The 16,715-nt window shown below is 45.7% G+C and overlaps 3 protein-coding genes across 3 annotated transcripts; 1 reads left to right on the top strand and 2 right to left on the bottom strand.

The window, feature by feature from the left end:
* Positions 1-6,523: 6,523 nt before the first annotated feature.
* LOC120692695 (serine carboxypeptidase-like 34) lies at positions 6,524-9,441 on the bottom strand. Its single transcript, XM_039976069.1, is given in 10 exon segments — positions 6,524-6,729; positions 6,943-7,048; positions 7,545-7,640; positions 7,727-7,863; positions 7,997-8,278; positions 8,390-8,478; positions 8,597-8,661; positions 8,775-8,870; positions 8,979-9,069; positions 9,165-9,441. Coding segments are annotated over 10 exon segments (1,389 nt in total). The 3' UTR covers positions 6,524-6,579.
* An 801-nt stretch (positions 9,442-10,242) lies between these two features.
* On the bottom strand, positions 10,243-13,761 carry LOC120692136. Its single transcript, XM_039975370.1, has 6 exons — positions 13,168-13,761; positions 13,022-13,077; positions 12,669-12,930; positions 12,401-12,590; positions 11,734-11,855; positions 10,243-10,689 (listed from the first exon to the last, which is right to left on the bottom strand). Exons 2-6 carry the CDS (start codon positions 13,039-13,041, stop codon positions 10,675-10,677), a joined length of 609 nt encoding a protein of 202 aa, XP_039831304.1. The 5' UTR covers positions 13,042-13,077; positions 13,168-13,761; the 3' UTR covers positions 10,243-10,674.
* A 1,493-nt stretch (positions 13,762-15,254) lies between these two features.
* On the top strand, positions 15,255-16,628 carry LOC120693099 (protein EXORDIUM-like 5). The gene has a single exon (XM_039976502.1). It carries the CDS (start codon positions 15,412-15,414, stop codon positions 16,408-16,410), a length of 999 nt encoding a protein of 332 aa, XP_039832436.1. The 5' UTR covers positions 15,255-15,411; the 3' UTR covers positions 16,411-16,628.
* Positions 16,629-16,715: the final 87 nt, after the last annotated feature.

Genomic DNA, 16,715 nt, shown 5'->3' with positions numbered 1-16,715 from the left:
AATTAATGAACACAGAAAAGATATCCTTGTATGGAATCAAGTGTTTAAGCATAAGATAAGTGGAATTCCATCTAACATCCATGTCCAAGCCAAACTTTCTAGGTCTAACACCCTTAGCATTACAATATTCTTTAAACATTGCAATTCTTTGATTAGATGAGTTCAAGGAATTAATTGCAGTTCTAAAATCCTCAGTAACAGGTTTCAACCTCTTCGGTTCAGATTTTACAATCAGATTAATGATATGACAGGCACAACGTTGATGCACAAGATAATACTTACGCTTATGAGGACCAGAAGGTTTAGGTGCAGGATCAGAATCAGAATCCAAGTAACCAAAGAACATAGGTGTCAAAGTCTCCATAGCCTTAGTATTAGAAGAAGTATTGTCTAGAGTGACAACAAAGATCTTATCAATCAAACCAAGCTCTTCAACCACACTACCAACCCTATCAGCAATGTTTCCACCAGAATGTTTAACCTCAATCAGTCTAAACTCAATAACCCTTTTCTGCAACTCCCAATCAGCATTCACATAATGAGCAACCACACTAATATAGTCCTTCTTAGCATTACCAGACCAAATGTCTGAAGTTAAAGAAATAGAAGAAGCAGCAGGCAAGACAGATTTCATAAGCACATCACGGCGATCAGCAAACAGTTTACCAAGATCTCTAGTGGTGCTCTATCTAGAAACCTTAGCAAACCGAGGGTTATGAGCACGAGTAATGTAATCCTCCCAGGCCTATGTCTCACCTATGCCTAATGGAAGGTCCAATCTAGCAATCAACCGGCACAACTCAGTACGAGCTACAGTAGGATTATAGACCCAGCTATAAAAGCTATCACGATTCAGAGCTAGCCTAGACTAGACCCTTTGAGCATGATCATATTTTTTCCTACAAGAAGACTGGTGTCTAATCAAATGGCTAGTACCAGCAGAAGATCTAGCAGACAATCGCTTACCACACATGTTACAGACAGCAGCAACTCTAACATCATTTAACATAACCTCCTTAAAATCAGCCTAGACACTAGATTTACGCTTACCAGAAGTAGTGGTACCTTGGGTGTCCATGGAGTAGCACCCGGCCGGCTCGGCTACGGCTCCTCCACTGTCGCCGGCATCGACATCGATGACGTTGTTGTTCGGAACGCCGTCATCACCGACATCAATGCCGAACAGCGCCGCAGCATCCTCACGGACGTCGTCATCATCCTCGATTTCTAGGTCCTCGTCCTCAGCTTGGGAGTCAAAGCCGTTGAGGGGGTACTCATCCGCCCCGGCCATGGCGACCCCAAGCTCGGACGGGCCGGACGGCCGACCCTGTCCTCCAGCACCGTTCCTCAACGGTGCACGCTGGTGGCGCCTGGCCATGTCTACGCCAGAAGACGAAGACTCGGCATCAGACACCGACCTGCAAAGCAACAGAAAGAAAAGTTAGAGATCTAGGGTTAGGGTGAGTAGATCTAGGCTTAGGTTTAGCAGATCTATGGTTAGGGTTAGCAGATCTAAGGTTAGGGTTTAGGGTTTGATGGCATACCTGTGCTACCACCGGAGCCCGGTGCCGGAGAGGACGAGGGAAACCCAGAGGAGACGAGACAAGCACCGATTAGAAATAAGAATCGACGGCGAGCAGCGGAGGAGGACAGTACACTAACTCACATAGTTCGGCGAGAAAGAGAGGACAGAGGAGAGGAAGGGAGAGATGGGAGGACAAAGGGGTTAGTTAGATTGAGGCGAGGTGGAGGAGCGGCGGCGAGGTCACGGTCACCGGAGCCGGGCACGGTCGGAGTAGAGCGGCGGCCGAGCAGTCTCCAGACAAGAGACCGAGAGCGAGAGGGAGGCGGAGAGGCGGAGAGCGGCGAGTGGAAGTGGAGTGGCCGGTTAGGTTTAGAGTTTGGAGGGGGGGCTCCCTCTTATATGGCGCCGGGCCGGGGAGGGGGGGTTTGGGCTGGGCCGGCGCGAGGCGACCGTTGGGGGGGTCAACGGGCCGCCACCGGGCCGACCATTGGAGCGGGTCGTGCCCGTACTGTGCCACGGGCCTGGTGAGCGGCCCAGGCCCGTACTGCTCCCCCGGGCCGTGCTTACCCGGGCCCGTAGGACAATGGGCCAGGCCAAAAAACCGGCCCCGTGCCGGGCCAAAAAACCGGGGCCCGTGCCAAGCTAACGGGCTCGGGCTGCATGGCCATCTATACTGCCAACGCCCGCTGCATCGCCCTCCACCAACGCCTGAGCCCCTGCAGCTGCCGTTGCCTCCTTCCGCAACGCCCTTGCAGATGCCCTACGGGCTGCACCCAGCGCTGCACAGATTTGGTCGCCAGATCATGATGCTGCTACACCCTGCATCGACACCAAGTCTGCACGCCCATAACTTAACCACCGGCGCCCCTTCCGGCTTCGATTCCGGCCATCCCGAGCATCCCCGACGCCGGTGAGTCCCTCAAACAGAATCCCCTCGTGCTCCTTTCTCGTTTCCCCTACTCACCATGGCCTCCCATGCCCCCCAAATGCCGGCAAGGAAAACCACCGGGAGCCCTGCACGCCATGGCCAGATACTTTTAAGCTTTGCGTTACCTTTGTTTTGTTTTAGCAAGCGAGAGCTAGAGTTATTAGTGTCGTCGTAGTTCCTATTTTAAAATAAATTTAGAATCAATTTGATTAATATCTATTTCAACTAGCTAGATTTTCTAATTAAAAGCTAATTAGAGTTGTACATCGGTTTTCATAACTAATGACAAATTAATTAATACCAATATAAATGTGTTTTTTAAATAACTTGTTTAGTTCGAACCACGGATCATAAAGTTTTACGCTAGTTGCTCTTATATGTCTTTTATTAGCTAGTTAAATAGTGAACTGATTTAATTTATATTAGAACTTGATAAATAAAATATGATTAAGTTTACCTCGTGTTTACGAATATAAATTAAATTGAGCTAATTAGATATATCCTTTTACATGTGTTTTCTTAAGTAAAATAAATCCAGCTTATAGCTTTTCTTTTCTGTTATAATATAAATTTTCGATAGCTGTGTCTGTTCAACCGTGGCTTCATTTTTGGTGTTTCTTGCGCTCTCATTGTCGTACCTTCGAGGCCTCTTCTTTAGTGCGCTTCTTTGTGCTTTCTTCTGTTTAGTGCTATGTTTTTAGTTGTGCTTGTTTGCTTATTTTTTGTATGTGTGCTGATGGTTGTTGCAATTAGAAAAGTGCACAGTTCGAGAGATCGAAAGATGAAAAGATGCAAGAATAAGAGTTGAAGACTCTGAGCAGTTACTATAAGGATTTAAGACAAGTATATTTCTTGATCATGTTTCGTCCCAATGACATTTATTTATTATAATCTTGCATGCATTAAATTGATGGGTTACCTATATCCTTATTGTTCATCCTTGTCCTTGAATAGCCGGGTTACTTTTATAAAAAATTTTTGGTAGTTTGCTTAGTTGCTGAATAATGGTTATGGGTTGTTACAATAATGATACATGAGACGTGACTCTATACTTTATATCTTTTGGAACAATATGATGAATTGGTGAACTTGATTAAAATCAACCATGAAGAACAACCCGGGAAAATAGCGTAACCACAAGAACTATATGGCTCTGGTCTTAGCTGATTAATTAGATGTCTCTAACTTGTTAGTAGCTTACCGAAAGGCGCAAGAGGGGGGACTAGGTTCAAGAGGGGTACTCGGCCTGCCAGAGGGATTTTGGTACGCCTATAGGGTACGCTCGCTCTGGAGAGGGTGCACTCGCCTAGCGGCTGAAACCTTAGCGGGCTACTACTGGTTAGAGAGTCTTTGTAAATGCCTCGTAGTGTACCCATGCAGCCATACCTAAGAAAGTGTGGTGAGTGTGCCTGATCAGCACCACGTGACGGGTAACACGACTTGTGGGGAAAGTGTACAACCTCTACAGAGTGAAAACTGATATATCAGCCGTGCTCACGGTCATGAGCGGCTCGAACCCTCACATGTCTACTTAATTGAAATCATTGCTTCAACTTAGTTATTTAATGTTCCAAGATTATTTGTTTACTCAGATATCTACTTCTTCTTCATAAATGTGGGATGATTTATACATGATTAGTAAATAGGCTGTTAATGTTCAACTGTTATTAAAATTCTTACCGCTTATTCAACCAGCGTTATTCCTTGATTTAGCCTTGCATGTCATTTATTTTCTAATATACTTGCTGAGTACGATATGTGCTCACCCTTGCTATTACCACACTGCTCAGAGAAGAGAAAGCTCCTTGAAGTTTGTTGAAGATGTTGCTGAGTTCTAGGCGCATGCAACCCCCGGTCGATTGCCTGTGAAGTATGGAGCTGTCGTTTCCAGTAGAAGCTGTGTATCTCTGATAGACCTTTTAATCGTTGTAAGTTTCTTTTACGTGACATTGTTGTTCATTTTGCCATTATGCTATCACTATGTGTATAGAATTTGATCCTGGCATACATATAGTTATGCATTCGGTTTTTTTATAAAAATCGGGTGTGACAGCCATAGTAGTAGTAACATGTTTCTTATCTGCCAGCCCTTGCAGTAATGCTACCCACTGCTCAGTTCAACTGAATAAGTTATTCTTTTGCTAGCTTCCCTACTTTATGGTCCTCTTGGTCGTCTGTTGCTACTATGTTTAATTCCGTCGTCTGTTGCATGGTGCCATGCCTCCATGGCCTAGTTTCTGTTGGGGAACAATCGATCCAGTTTCTTGATTTTTGGAAGCCAACAAATCTCCACATTGCAGAGTACAAGATTCTGTTTAGAATTTTAGCAACATATGTTCATGTTCAAACCTGATGAGCTTAATATACCAATCATGACCTGATCGATATTATCCTGGTTCCTGATCTACTTGTGGTGTTAATTTTTTTGAGCTTGTGGTGTTAATTGTGAGGTGCGGTAGTGCCTTGTAGCAATGTTGGTACAAACCTTTGGAGTAATGTCAAGGATCCTCCCTTGGCAAGGACAGGTATGTAGGAAGATTGCAAAAAAGAATTAGGTTAGACGTGCAGTGGCCTTGTGCTTGCATTGGGTCTGCGGGCATGCACGTTCAGACATCACCAGTAGGTAGTAGGGTGATGGACAATCTCCAAACTGCATGGAGGATGAAGAAGCTTGCGGCGCGGCGCTTACTCTTGGTCATAGCCTCCAACTCTGTGATCCTCTTCGCTGGCCAAACTTTGGCCACCCTCTCATCATGATCACTGCAGGCTAGGTGGTAGTCTAATATAGTACAAATTCTAAAATTATCTTGTTTATTTTAACTAATAATAATATAATTGTGAAGGTGTATTTGGGATTTTAGTAATATAATAAGATATACATGTGGTAAAACTTGTCAATTGTTTGTGCAGCTAGTATCCTATATGTATGCACAATATATAGCTTGATATGCAAAACGATGGATAGATTTATCTATCTATCTATAAAAAGTTGAAACAACTGAAACCCTTTCTTACCAAGATTAGGCCCACCGTACCCCTCACAGAGGCCCCACTTGTCAGGCCAAAAAGTTTGACGAAAGGGAGGGGGAGATTGATTTCGTCAATGTTTTCCACCAAAATCATATTACTTTTTACACCAATAATTTTCTATAACAACCTCTTATACCCACATATTACTTTTCTTTGCACATACATTGACTCATAATTCACGTTATTTTTTCTTTTGGAAGGATAATAATTGACATCATTGTTTATGGAAGAAAAAAAATATGTATTAACGTATTACTTTCCTTTAGTATAGACATACTTTCCTTTGCACATATGTTAACCCATAATTCATGTTATTTTTTCTTTTGAAAGGATAATAATTGACATCATTGTTTATGGAAGGAAAAGAAAAATGTGTATTATTTTTAGAAGAAAAATAAATGGCATTGTTGCTTGATGGTTTTGAAAGGATATTAATTGATATCATTGTTTTATGAAAGAAAAAGAAAGATGTGTATTATTTTTTGAAAGAAAATAAATAACATCATTGTTTGGTAGAAGAAAAATTAAATACATGCATGTGGCACGGACATCTTCCCTAGTATTTATAAATAGAAATATATTTTAATGCCACTTGTGGGTAATTTATAAACATATATATGAGTATTTTAGACTATTTTTTCGTAATGGCAGTAGTGGGTGTTTTTTTTTATTTTTTTCTCTGATTAATATGGAAATTTCTAGACATTGAGAGTGAATGTGGAGGCTCCATTTATTTGCCAAATAATAAAATAATAAATAGATTCGCGTCTTCCGTTCTTTGTAACAGGTTTATATTCTACTTTAACCATTGGGCGTGTCAGTGACGTTTACGTGACAGCTCTTCTTGGTAAAATTTTGGACGGTGGTCGTGTTCGAATGACTGAAAAAAGAAAAAATATTTAAATAAAACCAAGAATCACCGTCACTTTCTTTTCAAGGCAAACGATCACAGCACTGTTTCATTCCAATTTCCAAGAACACAGAGAGACGGTGTACATTACAGAAATTTCAATCTTCACGATATCCATGCGGGCATGCACGGACGATGTATGTTTATTCAGGAGCGTACGTGTTCGAAAACGACCAGTAACATTTTCTAGAACGGCTTGGAGGGCAGGTTGGTGTTGGCCAGGAAGTGCCTGAAGAGCTCGAGCGCTTGCGCAGGCTGCGTGGACGGGACCATGTGGCCGGCCCCTCTCACGGTGACAAATGTCAGGCCGTCGTACACCACGCTCCAGCCGCCAACCTACAACAGCACAACGACACGACGCCGGATCAGAACAGCAGCAACGTACCACAGTTTGCAATTATGTGTTGAGAGTTGAGACAGTGAAGTTGAATCGTTTTTTCGCAAACTTTTCATCTTGTCACTTTCGTTTTTTTATAGCAAATTTCATCTTGTCCCTTTCAAGTTGCGAAGCGCAGACCCGTTCAGAGGATCTGCGAGCGTTATTTTTACCTGCTTGCGATGAAACCACGGCGACCAGGGCGCTTTGATGGGCAGGCCGAGCTTCTTCAGCGTGTACCGGGTTGACGTCGTAGGGATCCTTGCGTCCGTGTCGCCGCTGCTCATCACAAAAGAACAAGATAGATTTAAACCACAGCGGATGTAGATCATGTTCAGGGCCAGTGCTGACGGGGCGACCGCACCTGACCTCCAAAAATTAGAGACCCCTAAAAATTACTATGCTAACAACTTGTCAAATCACAAGTGCCAACAAAACCAGTTGCATGTTTACATAGAGAGCAGATGTCTGATAGAGAGGAAATTGACATTATCATCACTGATTTTTGCATATAGAATTGTAAGAACAAATTGTTTTAATTTAAATGATCTAGAGATATCTCTCTTTTGTATTTTAAACTTAGTGTGAGATTCGTTAATGACAATGAGTTTTTCAATATCATCTTATATTTTTATGGTGAAATGGGATCTCCATTTTTGTTCCAAACCGGGCCAATAAAAAGTCAGGTTCGGCCCTGATAATGTTCCTGACAAGTGCTTTGCACTGGCTAATAAACACCATTCAGGGTTGTGTTTCAGATGCAGAGATATTTTACCTGAAAATCCATATCCGGAGCCCTGCCTCCACCAGCTTCTTGACTACTGGAACGACTGTCAGGTCGGAGTCTTTCCATGCGTTGTTGATCGAGTTACTGAAAGAAAGAAAATAGATTCATTACGAGCTGTCACCATAAAACATGCTTCTGAATCCAGGTAAAGCCTCTGCGTTAACAAATACCGGCAAAGCGAGAAGGGATGCGGCGCGCCTCTGATATCTGCGTGCAGAGCCTTCTGCACATCCTTGCGGTTGAAATACTCGGTCGCGTACGTCTGCGTGCACGGGTCGTACCCCATCGGCATCTTCATAAGATCCAGCTGATCACACGCGCAGCACGAAAGGAAAACATAGATCAATCAGACACACGATGCTGAGATGAAATTGAAAAGAAAAAAAAAAGGAGAGAGACTGCCACTATTGCTGGTGCTGATGAAGTTTCAGGGCGCTTACACGGCCGCTGCCGGTCCGCCGGATCTGCGCCGAGGACGACGTGTTGAAATCCGGGTACCCGAGCTCGCACCGATCGGTGTACAAGCTGTAGATGTCGATGATCTTGTAGAGGGCGGTGAACTGGCCGATGTCCGCGTCGCACTCCGGGGACAGCTCGACCAAGCTGAAGTCGCAGTTCTTCTTGAAGTCGCTGTAGAGGTTGTCCGAGATGATGGCGTGGTGCCACGCGGAGTCAACGATGCCCCAGAGGTCAGTGTCCCCGTCCATGTAGGCGTTCCCGATCTGGTCCACGTGTTCAGGCAGATGAATAATGCTAGTGGTCAGCATGCATCTTGCTTCTGAAGAAAAAGGTTAGGGATTTCTATGTGGTTCAGAGCCTCAGACAGTGCATACCAGGATGCCTTTGAAGTTGATGTAATTTTCCTTGGAGGCCTTCTTGTTCTCCTCCAGGATGACGTTTGAGAGCTGGGGAACGTAGTGTCCTAGAAAGCAGAAACGCAAGTGAAACCAACCAAATGTGCATGAGCTGAAGTCCTGAAGGTACCTCTGCGAGCAAATAGAAATCGTTCGGTTAAGTATGATATGATAAGTTAGCTGCACCTGCGTAGCTCTCTCCAGCTATGTAGAATTCCTTCGCTTTGTGCTGGGGGAACCTCTGGAACCACCTGACAAGAAAAGTGTACGAACCGTGTGCTGCAGCAGGTGCAGACAGCGATTCAGTAATCGGTCATGTTTCTTGTGCTTTTACAGTGAACAGAAATATCCGTCAGAAATATACCTGTGGAATTGTCTCCCGGTGGATCTTTTTCAAAGGGCGTGTTAGTGTACGAAAATCCAACGCCCGCTGGGGAGTCCAGGAACAGCATGTTTGCAGCTGAAATACCATCAGACAGTTAGTTACACTTCCATTGTTACAGTCAAAGACAAGACTATGACACAGGTTAGTTCTGTCCATTTTGACATGCCTTGATTCCAAGCATACGGGTTTAGCTCAAGCTCAGGCACATCTTTCTTCACCAGGAATGGACCAAGCTCCTGTGATTGTCCAAACCCAATGGAAGAACAGCCAGGCCCTGTACAAAGCAAGAACACATTGCACTTGAAAATCTTCAAATTACAGAGTCTGAACTTTCACTATTTTAAAAGAAAAAAGTCGGATGTCAGTAACCTCCATTCAGCCACAGAACCAGTGGCTTCTCGTCAGGCTTGTCCGTGGCCTCGAAGAACCAGTAGAACAGTGCCTTGCCTAGGTACTCATCCGTCGTGACGTACCCGGAGTACTGCTTGAATGCAGGCGAGGACCTCGGCTGCCCCGGCAGAGACAGAACACGATCGAGCTCTTGCACGGCTATCGTGGCTGCATCGAGGCTACCTGCGTCAGGCCGTGCTGCCAGTGCCAGCGCAAGAGTGCTGAGGAGGAAGCAGGATAAGGTGTAAACCTTCATCGTTCCTTTACTTGCCGTTGCGAGAACGCAAGGGACGAGGGTTCAGTATTTATAGTATTTACTGTAACCGTTGCGTAGGGAGTGGTGAGTGGTGACAAGAAGATCATCCTTGCATTGGCCGGCTTGAACTTTTCTTTGATCGCTTTTGTTCTCATGAGTTTCGTGCCTCGACAAATTATATGCCTTGTCGGCAAGGAAAAAAACTTCGGTTTCTCAATGTTACTAAGACGGGAAAAATGCACTGTGAAAACGACTCAAACTTTAGTTATTGATCATAATCCAGTCCAGAAGATCAAAGCATTTTTTTGTTCTATAATCTACGTAAAGCTGAGCATTTCTTTTCAAAAAAAAAACATAAAGCTGAGCATAGAAATAGCTGTGAAAATCATATTGGCTAGAAAACATGGATGTACCGACGAAGTACGAACTGTCCAAGGTTACATCAAGCTGAGTTTTTCAGCCAAGTCTGATGCAATCAGATGCTGGTATCTTGACTGTGACCGGGTAAAAACCTGAAGACTAGCAACTGCAATCTGCAAATAGCTTATCAAGTGTTACCGCGTTGAGAGTGACTAGCACTTCACCTGTGCATCGCATAGGATGACGCAACAAACAACACGAACTGAAAGGATCAAGAAGGCATTATTCCTCAAGGCATCATCATCTGAGAAGGACATTTTTATTATTATGTATTATGTAATACGAAAGCTAGGTTTATAGCTACAAAACCAAAGATAACGTTATAGGATAGGAGTAAGAGGACGCGGCAGAAGCATCCATTGATCTAACCAGCATATCGAGTGGTCATCGCAATGGAATATTACAGCAACAGCAAACTACACGCTCATCTGACAGCGAGTCCATGCTCATCTGAGTCTGAGAGCTCCACGCTCAACTCCAGTGAAACTCTGTTTGGCTCTCTTTATAACTTTACAAGCAGCTCGTCTTGCCACGAGGCCACCCTTCGCAGTATTTTCACTAGTTTCTCAGTGACCTAGACATAATTAAAAACAGAACAGGTGGAAGTGGAAATTGTCCAGATTTCATGTCTATAGAATAGAAGAACTGTTGGGAGGTACATAGTGTTCCAACATGACAGCATTGCTGGAAGGCACAAAGTGCCCGAAGTGGCCGGCTCAAGTTTGACGTGTACAATATGATGCTAGCATTGCAGAATTGCAGAACGATTCTTGGCCAGAGTAAATCTTCTAAAACCTAGGCAATCTCCCATGCTCAATCACCGTCATCCTGAAGGGATCAAACACAAGAGGGTAAATATTCTGGAATCTCACTATTACTAATTGGAAGCTTACTAATTGGCACATGAAGTCATCTAGGGTCCTAGGTGGACACTCTAGAAAAATAGAGAAATCCTATAAATTCTCATGAAAATCAGAAACATCCAGCCATCAATCCAACAACTCTAATTATAATAATCATCGGATCCGTTATCTTTCCTAATAAATTACCCACATCTGTCATTATGAAAATAGACTAAAATAACTCCCTAAACATGTACCTAAATTATCCACTTCTACTATTATAAAAAAATCTAAAGTAACCCCCTAATATAAATTACCCACCTATGCCATTATAAAAGTAATATAAATACCCCCTAAATTTGCTTATAAAATATCCAATTATGTCATTATTATTACAAGTTAAATTTGCTTATAAAATATCCAATTATTTCATTATTATTACAAGTTAAATTACTCCTAAATCTGAATCTAAATTATATAATGATAATAAAATATTAAAGTGCACCAATATATAAAATTCTAAATTACTATTTCTATCATTATTAATATATTATTTATATAAAAATACTACCCACGATATATGTCACTATATATTCATGTATGATGGAAGAAATAAGAATACCAATTCACAAACAAATAGTTCAGCTATATATATTGAATACATATGGAGATGTGATGCAAAATAAAATTATTGTAACTAGATAAAGATAAATGTATATTTTAGAGTATGTGTTAGAATATTTAATAGATGACAAAGGGCGTGAGATATAATTATAATTATTGACTTTATTCTTATATTAATTCTAATTAGCCCATCGGGGAGCACGAGTTGATAGACTAGTGTCCTAAATTGAGAAATACTATACTCTTATAGAGGTATATGGTCAATATCATCTAAATATTTAGAAGTGGTGTACATTAGTTGACATGTGCTCTAATGTATTCTCATATTTCGAAGCATCAGTTATTCAAGATGGGAGAACACGGCAAAATAACTGGAGGTACAAAATATTTATTGAATAGGCAGTACCTCACTATCACTGTCAATAAGAAATGGGAATGCGCTATCCTCATGTCCTCCAGCATAGACATTGTCGGAAGCAGGATGCCGTAAGTCAGGGTCACCTTGATTTTTACAACCAAGGCATCTTCCTGCAAAATAGTCAAAACCACTAGCTAGCTTGCACTAGATGTATATTTGAAAACAGAGGCAGTACACAAGAACTAAACAAAACAGTAAGGAAGAAATTTATACCAATACATTAGACGGCTATGGAGTGCACAAACTACTAAACATGTCCTTTGGCTTAAAAAAAAGTAGTGAATAGTCATTCGCAAAACAACAATGCTGCAGCATTGCCTGGGTGGTAAAAAAAAAAAATCAACTGCCACAACACAATCCCCTACTAAGTTCCAACTCAGCACAATGGATGCATGCATCTCAAGTTACATCGATCCACCATGCATGGAAGCTACAACATATATCAACTCTGCTCTCGTCCCTATTATTCTTACTCAAGTATACAACCATTTATATTTTCAAGCATTTAGCACTACAAAGTCAAATAAAAGCATACATTTGGAAAGTTGTTTATTCCACTAACAAATAGATTCATCACACAGATGACAGATCAAAGCTTCATTACGGTATAGAATTGTGCAAAAATCAGAGTATAACTATTGGAACCAAATCATACCATTGTCATTATCTTGTAGAAGCCTGCAACAAGACACATCACAACTCTCTCCATCTGGGATAACTTCAGCGAAAAATAAGTGAATTGTGCTGCCTTGCATGGCTGTGAAGTTAAAATGCCGATAAAAATTGACCGCTCCTTCAACAATGAAGCTCTCTTTTATTGCTTTCACAAACTCAAAACCCGAATCCTGAAATTATGTCACGTTAGCATATTAATTTTTTAAAAACGAAAATTTAGTATTAAAGACATAGAAAAGGTCACAAACCCCATCGATGCTTTCTTCAGTGTTGTATTTCTTTAGGGCTGACTGCATGTATTGTTCCATAAGATCATTGTGCAGCTTCATCTTCTGTTCTTTTGGATGTTTCCTTTCTCTTGTCCTTGCCCTACTTGATTCATCCTCTAGGTGCTTCAAGAAGTCTTTCTTAAGATCGCTCAACCTCCATTCTGTTAAGTTACCAAACCCATCCTCTAGGAAAGGGTCATCAAATAGACAATCTTCATTTCCACTGCCGTCATCACCAGACCTGGATATAAAAACGGCAATAGAAATTCCATCAAAAAAATAAGAGGCATTAGAAAAGGGTGAAGACTAGATTGAGAGAGATGTGAGAATACATGGGATCTTGATCGGCCATCACGTTCTTGCCGATCGCAGGTGCACACCTTGACACCTTTTGAAGAAGAAAGAGGTGGCGACAGTCAGAGCCAAAACAGAAAATAGAACGCACAACAAAGTGCGGGCAAAACAGCCGGTTATATACATATACACATGGCTGGCTTCAGCGGTTTGCTAGCGAGTAGCGACGATAGGAGTCGGCAGTTGTTACAAACCGACCCGGGTTCGTCCTAGCTCCACCGGCCGGCATCGAGGCCGTCGTGACGGGGAGATCTATTCATCGCGCGCGCGCGATTTCTGAGCATCACGTCGCAGAAGCGGCGGCGGAGGTGGAGGCAGCGCGAGCGGCGGCGGAGGAGGCGGGAGCGGCGGAGGCGGCCGGAGCGGTCGTGAGGGCGGCGGGAGCGGCGCTAGAGCCGGGGAGGTCGGGAAGCAGCGGCGGGAGCAGTTGTGGAGGGCGGCGAGAGCAACGCCAGAGCCGGGGAAGCAGAGGAGCGGCGGCGGAGGCGGCGGAGCGGCGGCAGAGGTGGATGCGGCGGGAGCGGCGACGGAGGAGGCGGGAGCGGCGGAGGGCGGCGGGAGCAGTGGTGGAGGGCGGCGGAGTAGCGCCGGAGCCGGAGAAGGCACGGGAGGTGGGGGAGGAGCACTTCTGCGATGGGAGCCGCAAAAATCGCGGATGCGATGAATAGAAACCCCGTCGTGAGTCGTGACCGGCGCGGTCTCGGCAACGGGATTGTTGGAACACGAGACGAGTTGGAACAAAACGAGACGCGGTTGCACAGACCACCACGGAGCAACATGGCAAATATCTAGCGCCCCTGCGCGACACGGGAGGAGGAGGATCCCCTGTGCCGCAGCGCAATCGTCCGGAGCGGAGCAATGAACGCAGCCAACTACCTCCGTGGTGGGTGCAGGGTTCACCAAACCGGTAGGAACCGGTCCGGTTTGAATTAGTATCAAACCGGCTCAAATTCAAAATTCAAATTTAAATTCAAAAATGAAAAAAAATTAAAAAATTTCTAAAAATACTTTAAGGTGCGACGAATTTAATGGTGTCAAATTTTCTCAAAAATTCATTCATTTAGTATAGTTTGCGGAGATTTGAAGTTGAACAAAAAAACATGCATACAAAAGTATACAAATACAATGTAAAAGTAGTAAAAAAAAGATTAGAGGGTTCATTTAGACTAATACATATTATACAAATATTTATTTAGTATACTTTGCGGGCATTTGAATTTTAAAAAAAAAAGAAAAAAATTGAATTTGGCCGGATACCAGTCAAACCGGCCGGTATACCGGTCCGAACCGATTGCACGGCGGCTTTTGAATTCAAATTTGAATTTGACCAGTTCCGACCAGTTTCCGGCCAAACCGGACTCCTCCGGTTTGGCCGGACCGGTCGGGAAGGTAAACCCTGGGTGGGCGTGGTCCATGCCCAGCAAGGGTGGGTACGTACGGACCCCTGCCGGCCGCTGTCCCGCACCTCTGGACACTGGACTGGGGCTGTGTTTAGATGTTGTGAAAAGGGATACGAAAAGTCACATCACACACTGTAGCGCACTGTAGCACGTTTCGTTTGTTTGTGGTAAATATTGTCCTATCATGACCTAACTAGACTCAAAAGATTCGTCTCGCAACGTACATCAAAACTATGCAATTAGTTTTTTTATTTACCTACATTTAGTACTCCATACATGGGTCATTTGCTACATTTAATGTTTCGATGTGATGGAGATGTGATGGAGATGTGATGTTTTTGTGGGGTTTTTGAGGGAACTAAACACAGCCTGGATCGGACTCGGGGCAGAGCGAGCGAGAGGACGCGCGCGCCCCCCTCTCCGTCGTCGTCGCTTTCCCGGACAGTGGCGATCACCCTGTTGCGGCAGCTGTTCACGCGGCACAGATGGACCCGGTTCACTAAACAAGGTGCGCGCACAAGACATTCTTCTTCTTCAGCGTCCCCTTCAGCCAACGGAAGCAGCCCAACTTGTTTAGAAACAATTCAAAATTTCGCCAAGTTTTAATTTGTTCGTGGGAGCTCTCGTTCGAATATGCAATAGGGAATTCGCGCAGGCGTATCTCGGCAGCCTGCGGCTGCGGGCCATTGTTCGTTCATTCAGGCATGCCACGGCCATGACTCCACAAAAAATCTCAGGCGTCCATGCGCCGGCCTCACTCTCATAGCAACAGCGGCATTGCATGCATGCAGCTGGCTCCAGCTCCCACCTCTCCAATCCCATCGGTGCCAGTTGCCAGCCCACCCTGCCTCCCGCCACCGCTAGCCCTCCGTCCTTTTTTAATACCCGCCCACCGCTAGTCCCCTCCCTGCACAGTCACAGTCGCACAGCGAGCACGACCACCGCGCGCGCTCCAACAGGCCGACGAGATGGCGCACGCCGCCGCCGTCCTCTTGCTGATCCCTGGCTTCCTTCTCCACACGGCGATGGCGGCCACGCCATACCCTCACGGCGGCGACCCGCTCCTCGGCGCGTCCAAGCGGTACGAGGGCAGCTCCGACCTGGTGGACCTCCGCTACCACATGGGCCCCGTCCTCTCCGCCGCGCCGCTCCGCCTCTACGTGCTCTGGTACGGCCGCTGGGACCCCGCGCACCAGGCCCCGCTCCGCGACTTCCTCCTCTCCCTCTCCGACCCGTCCCCGCCGCCGCCCTCCGTCGCCGCCTGGTGGGCCACCGCCGCGCTCTACGCCGACCAGACCCTCGCCAACGTCACCCGCCGCGTCGCGCTCGCGGCCGAGGCCGCCGACGCGTCCGCCTCGCTCGGCCGCGCGCTCTCCCGCCTCGACATCCAGCGGGTGCTCGCCTCCGCCGTCGCCGCGGGCCGGCTCCCCGCCGACGCCCGCGGCGGCGCGTACCTCGTCCTCACGGCGCCCGGCGTCGGCGTCCAGGACTTCTGCCGCGCCGTCTGCGGCTTCCACTACTTCACCTTCCCCTCGCTCGTGGGGCACACGCTCCCCTACGCCTGGGTCGGCCACAGCGGCGGCCGCTGCGCCGAGGTCTGCGCGTACCCGTTTGCGCTGCCGTCCTACATGTCCCGGGGCGGCATGGCGGCGCTGCGGCCCCCCAACGGCGATGCCGGCGTCGACGGCATGGTCAGCGTCATCGCGCACGAGCTGGCCGAGCTCGCCACCAACCCGCTCGTCAACGCCTGGTACGCAGGGGAGGACCCCACCGCGCCCACCGAGATCGCCGACCTCTGCGAGGGGGTGTACGGGACGGGCGGCGGCGGCGGCTACGCCGGGAGGGTGGCGGTGGACGCGCAGGGGAGGAGCTGGAATCTCAACGGCAGGAACGGGAGGAAGTTCCTGGTGCAGTGGCTGTGGAGCCCAGAGGCCAAGGCTTGCGTGGGGCCCAATGCCAATGACTAGGCTGTGTTTGGCCAACGCCGCTAGCATGTATACTTGTGGTAGTGGAGAAAAGTTGCATTATTTTAGGGGATTTGTATCGTATTTTTTTCGGTTTATTATATGTATAAAAAATCAATTAACTTGATTAATCGTATTTAGGGATGGTAATTTTACCGACGGGTGCGGGTACACGACGGTTGAGGGTATGTGTATGAAATTTTAATCGCAGGTATGGGTATGGATATAAAATTTCACTCGCGGGTAAAGCATAGGTAAAAATTTTTACCCGCGGCTACCCGAAATAAATAATAATTTAGTAAATTTAT

This window comes from Panicum virgatum, chromosome 9N (assembly GCF_016808335.1).
Source record: "Panicum virgatum strain AP13 chromosome 9N, P.virgatum_v5, whole genome shotgun sequence".
Taxonomy (NCBI): domain Eukaryota; kingdom Viridiplantae; phylum Streptophyta; class Magnoliopsida; order Poales; family Poaceae; genus Panicum; species Panicum virgatum.
This window is presented reverse-complemented; position numbering and strand designations above follow the sequence as displayed.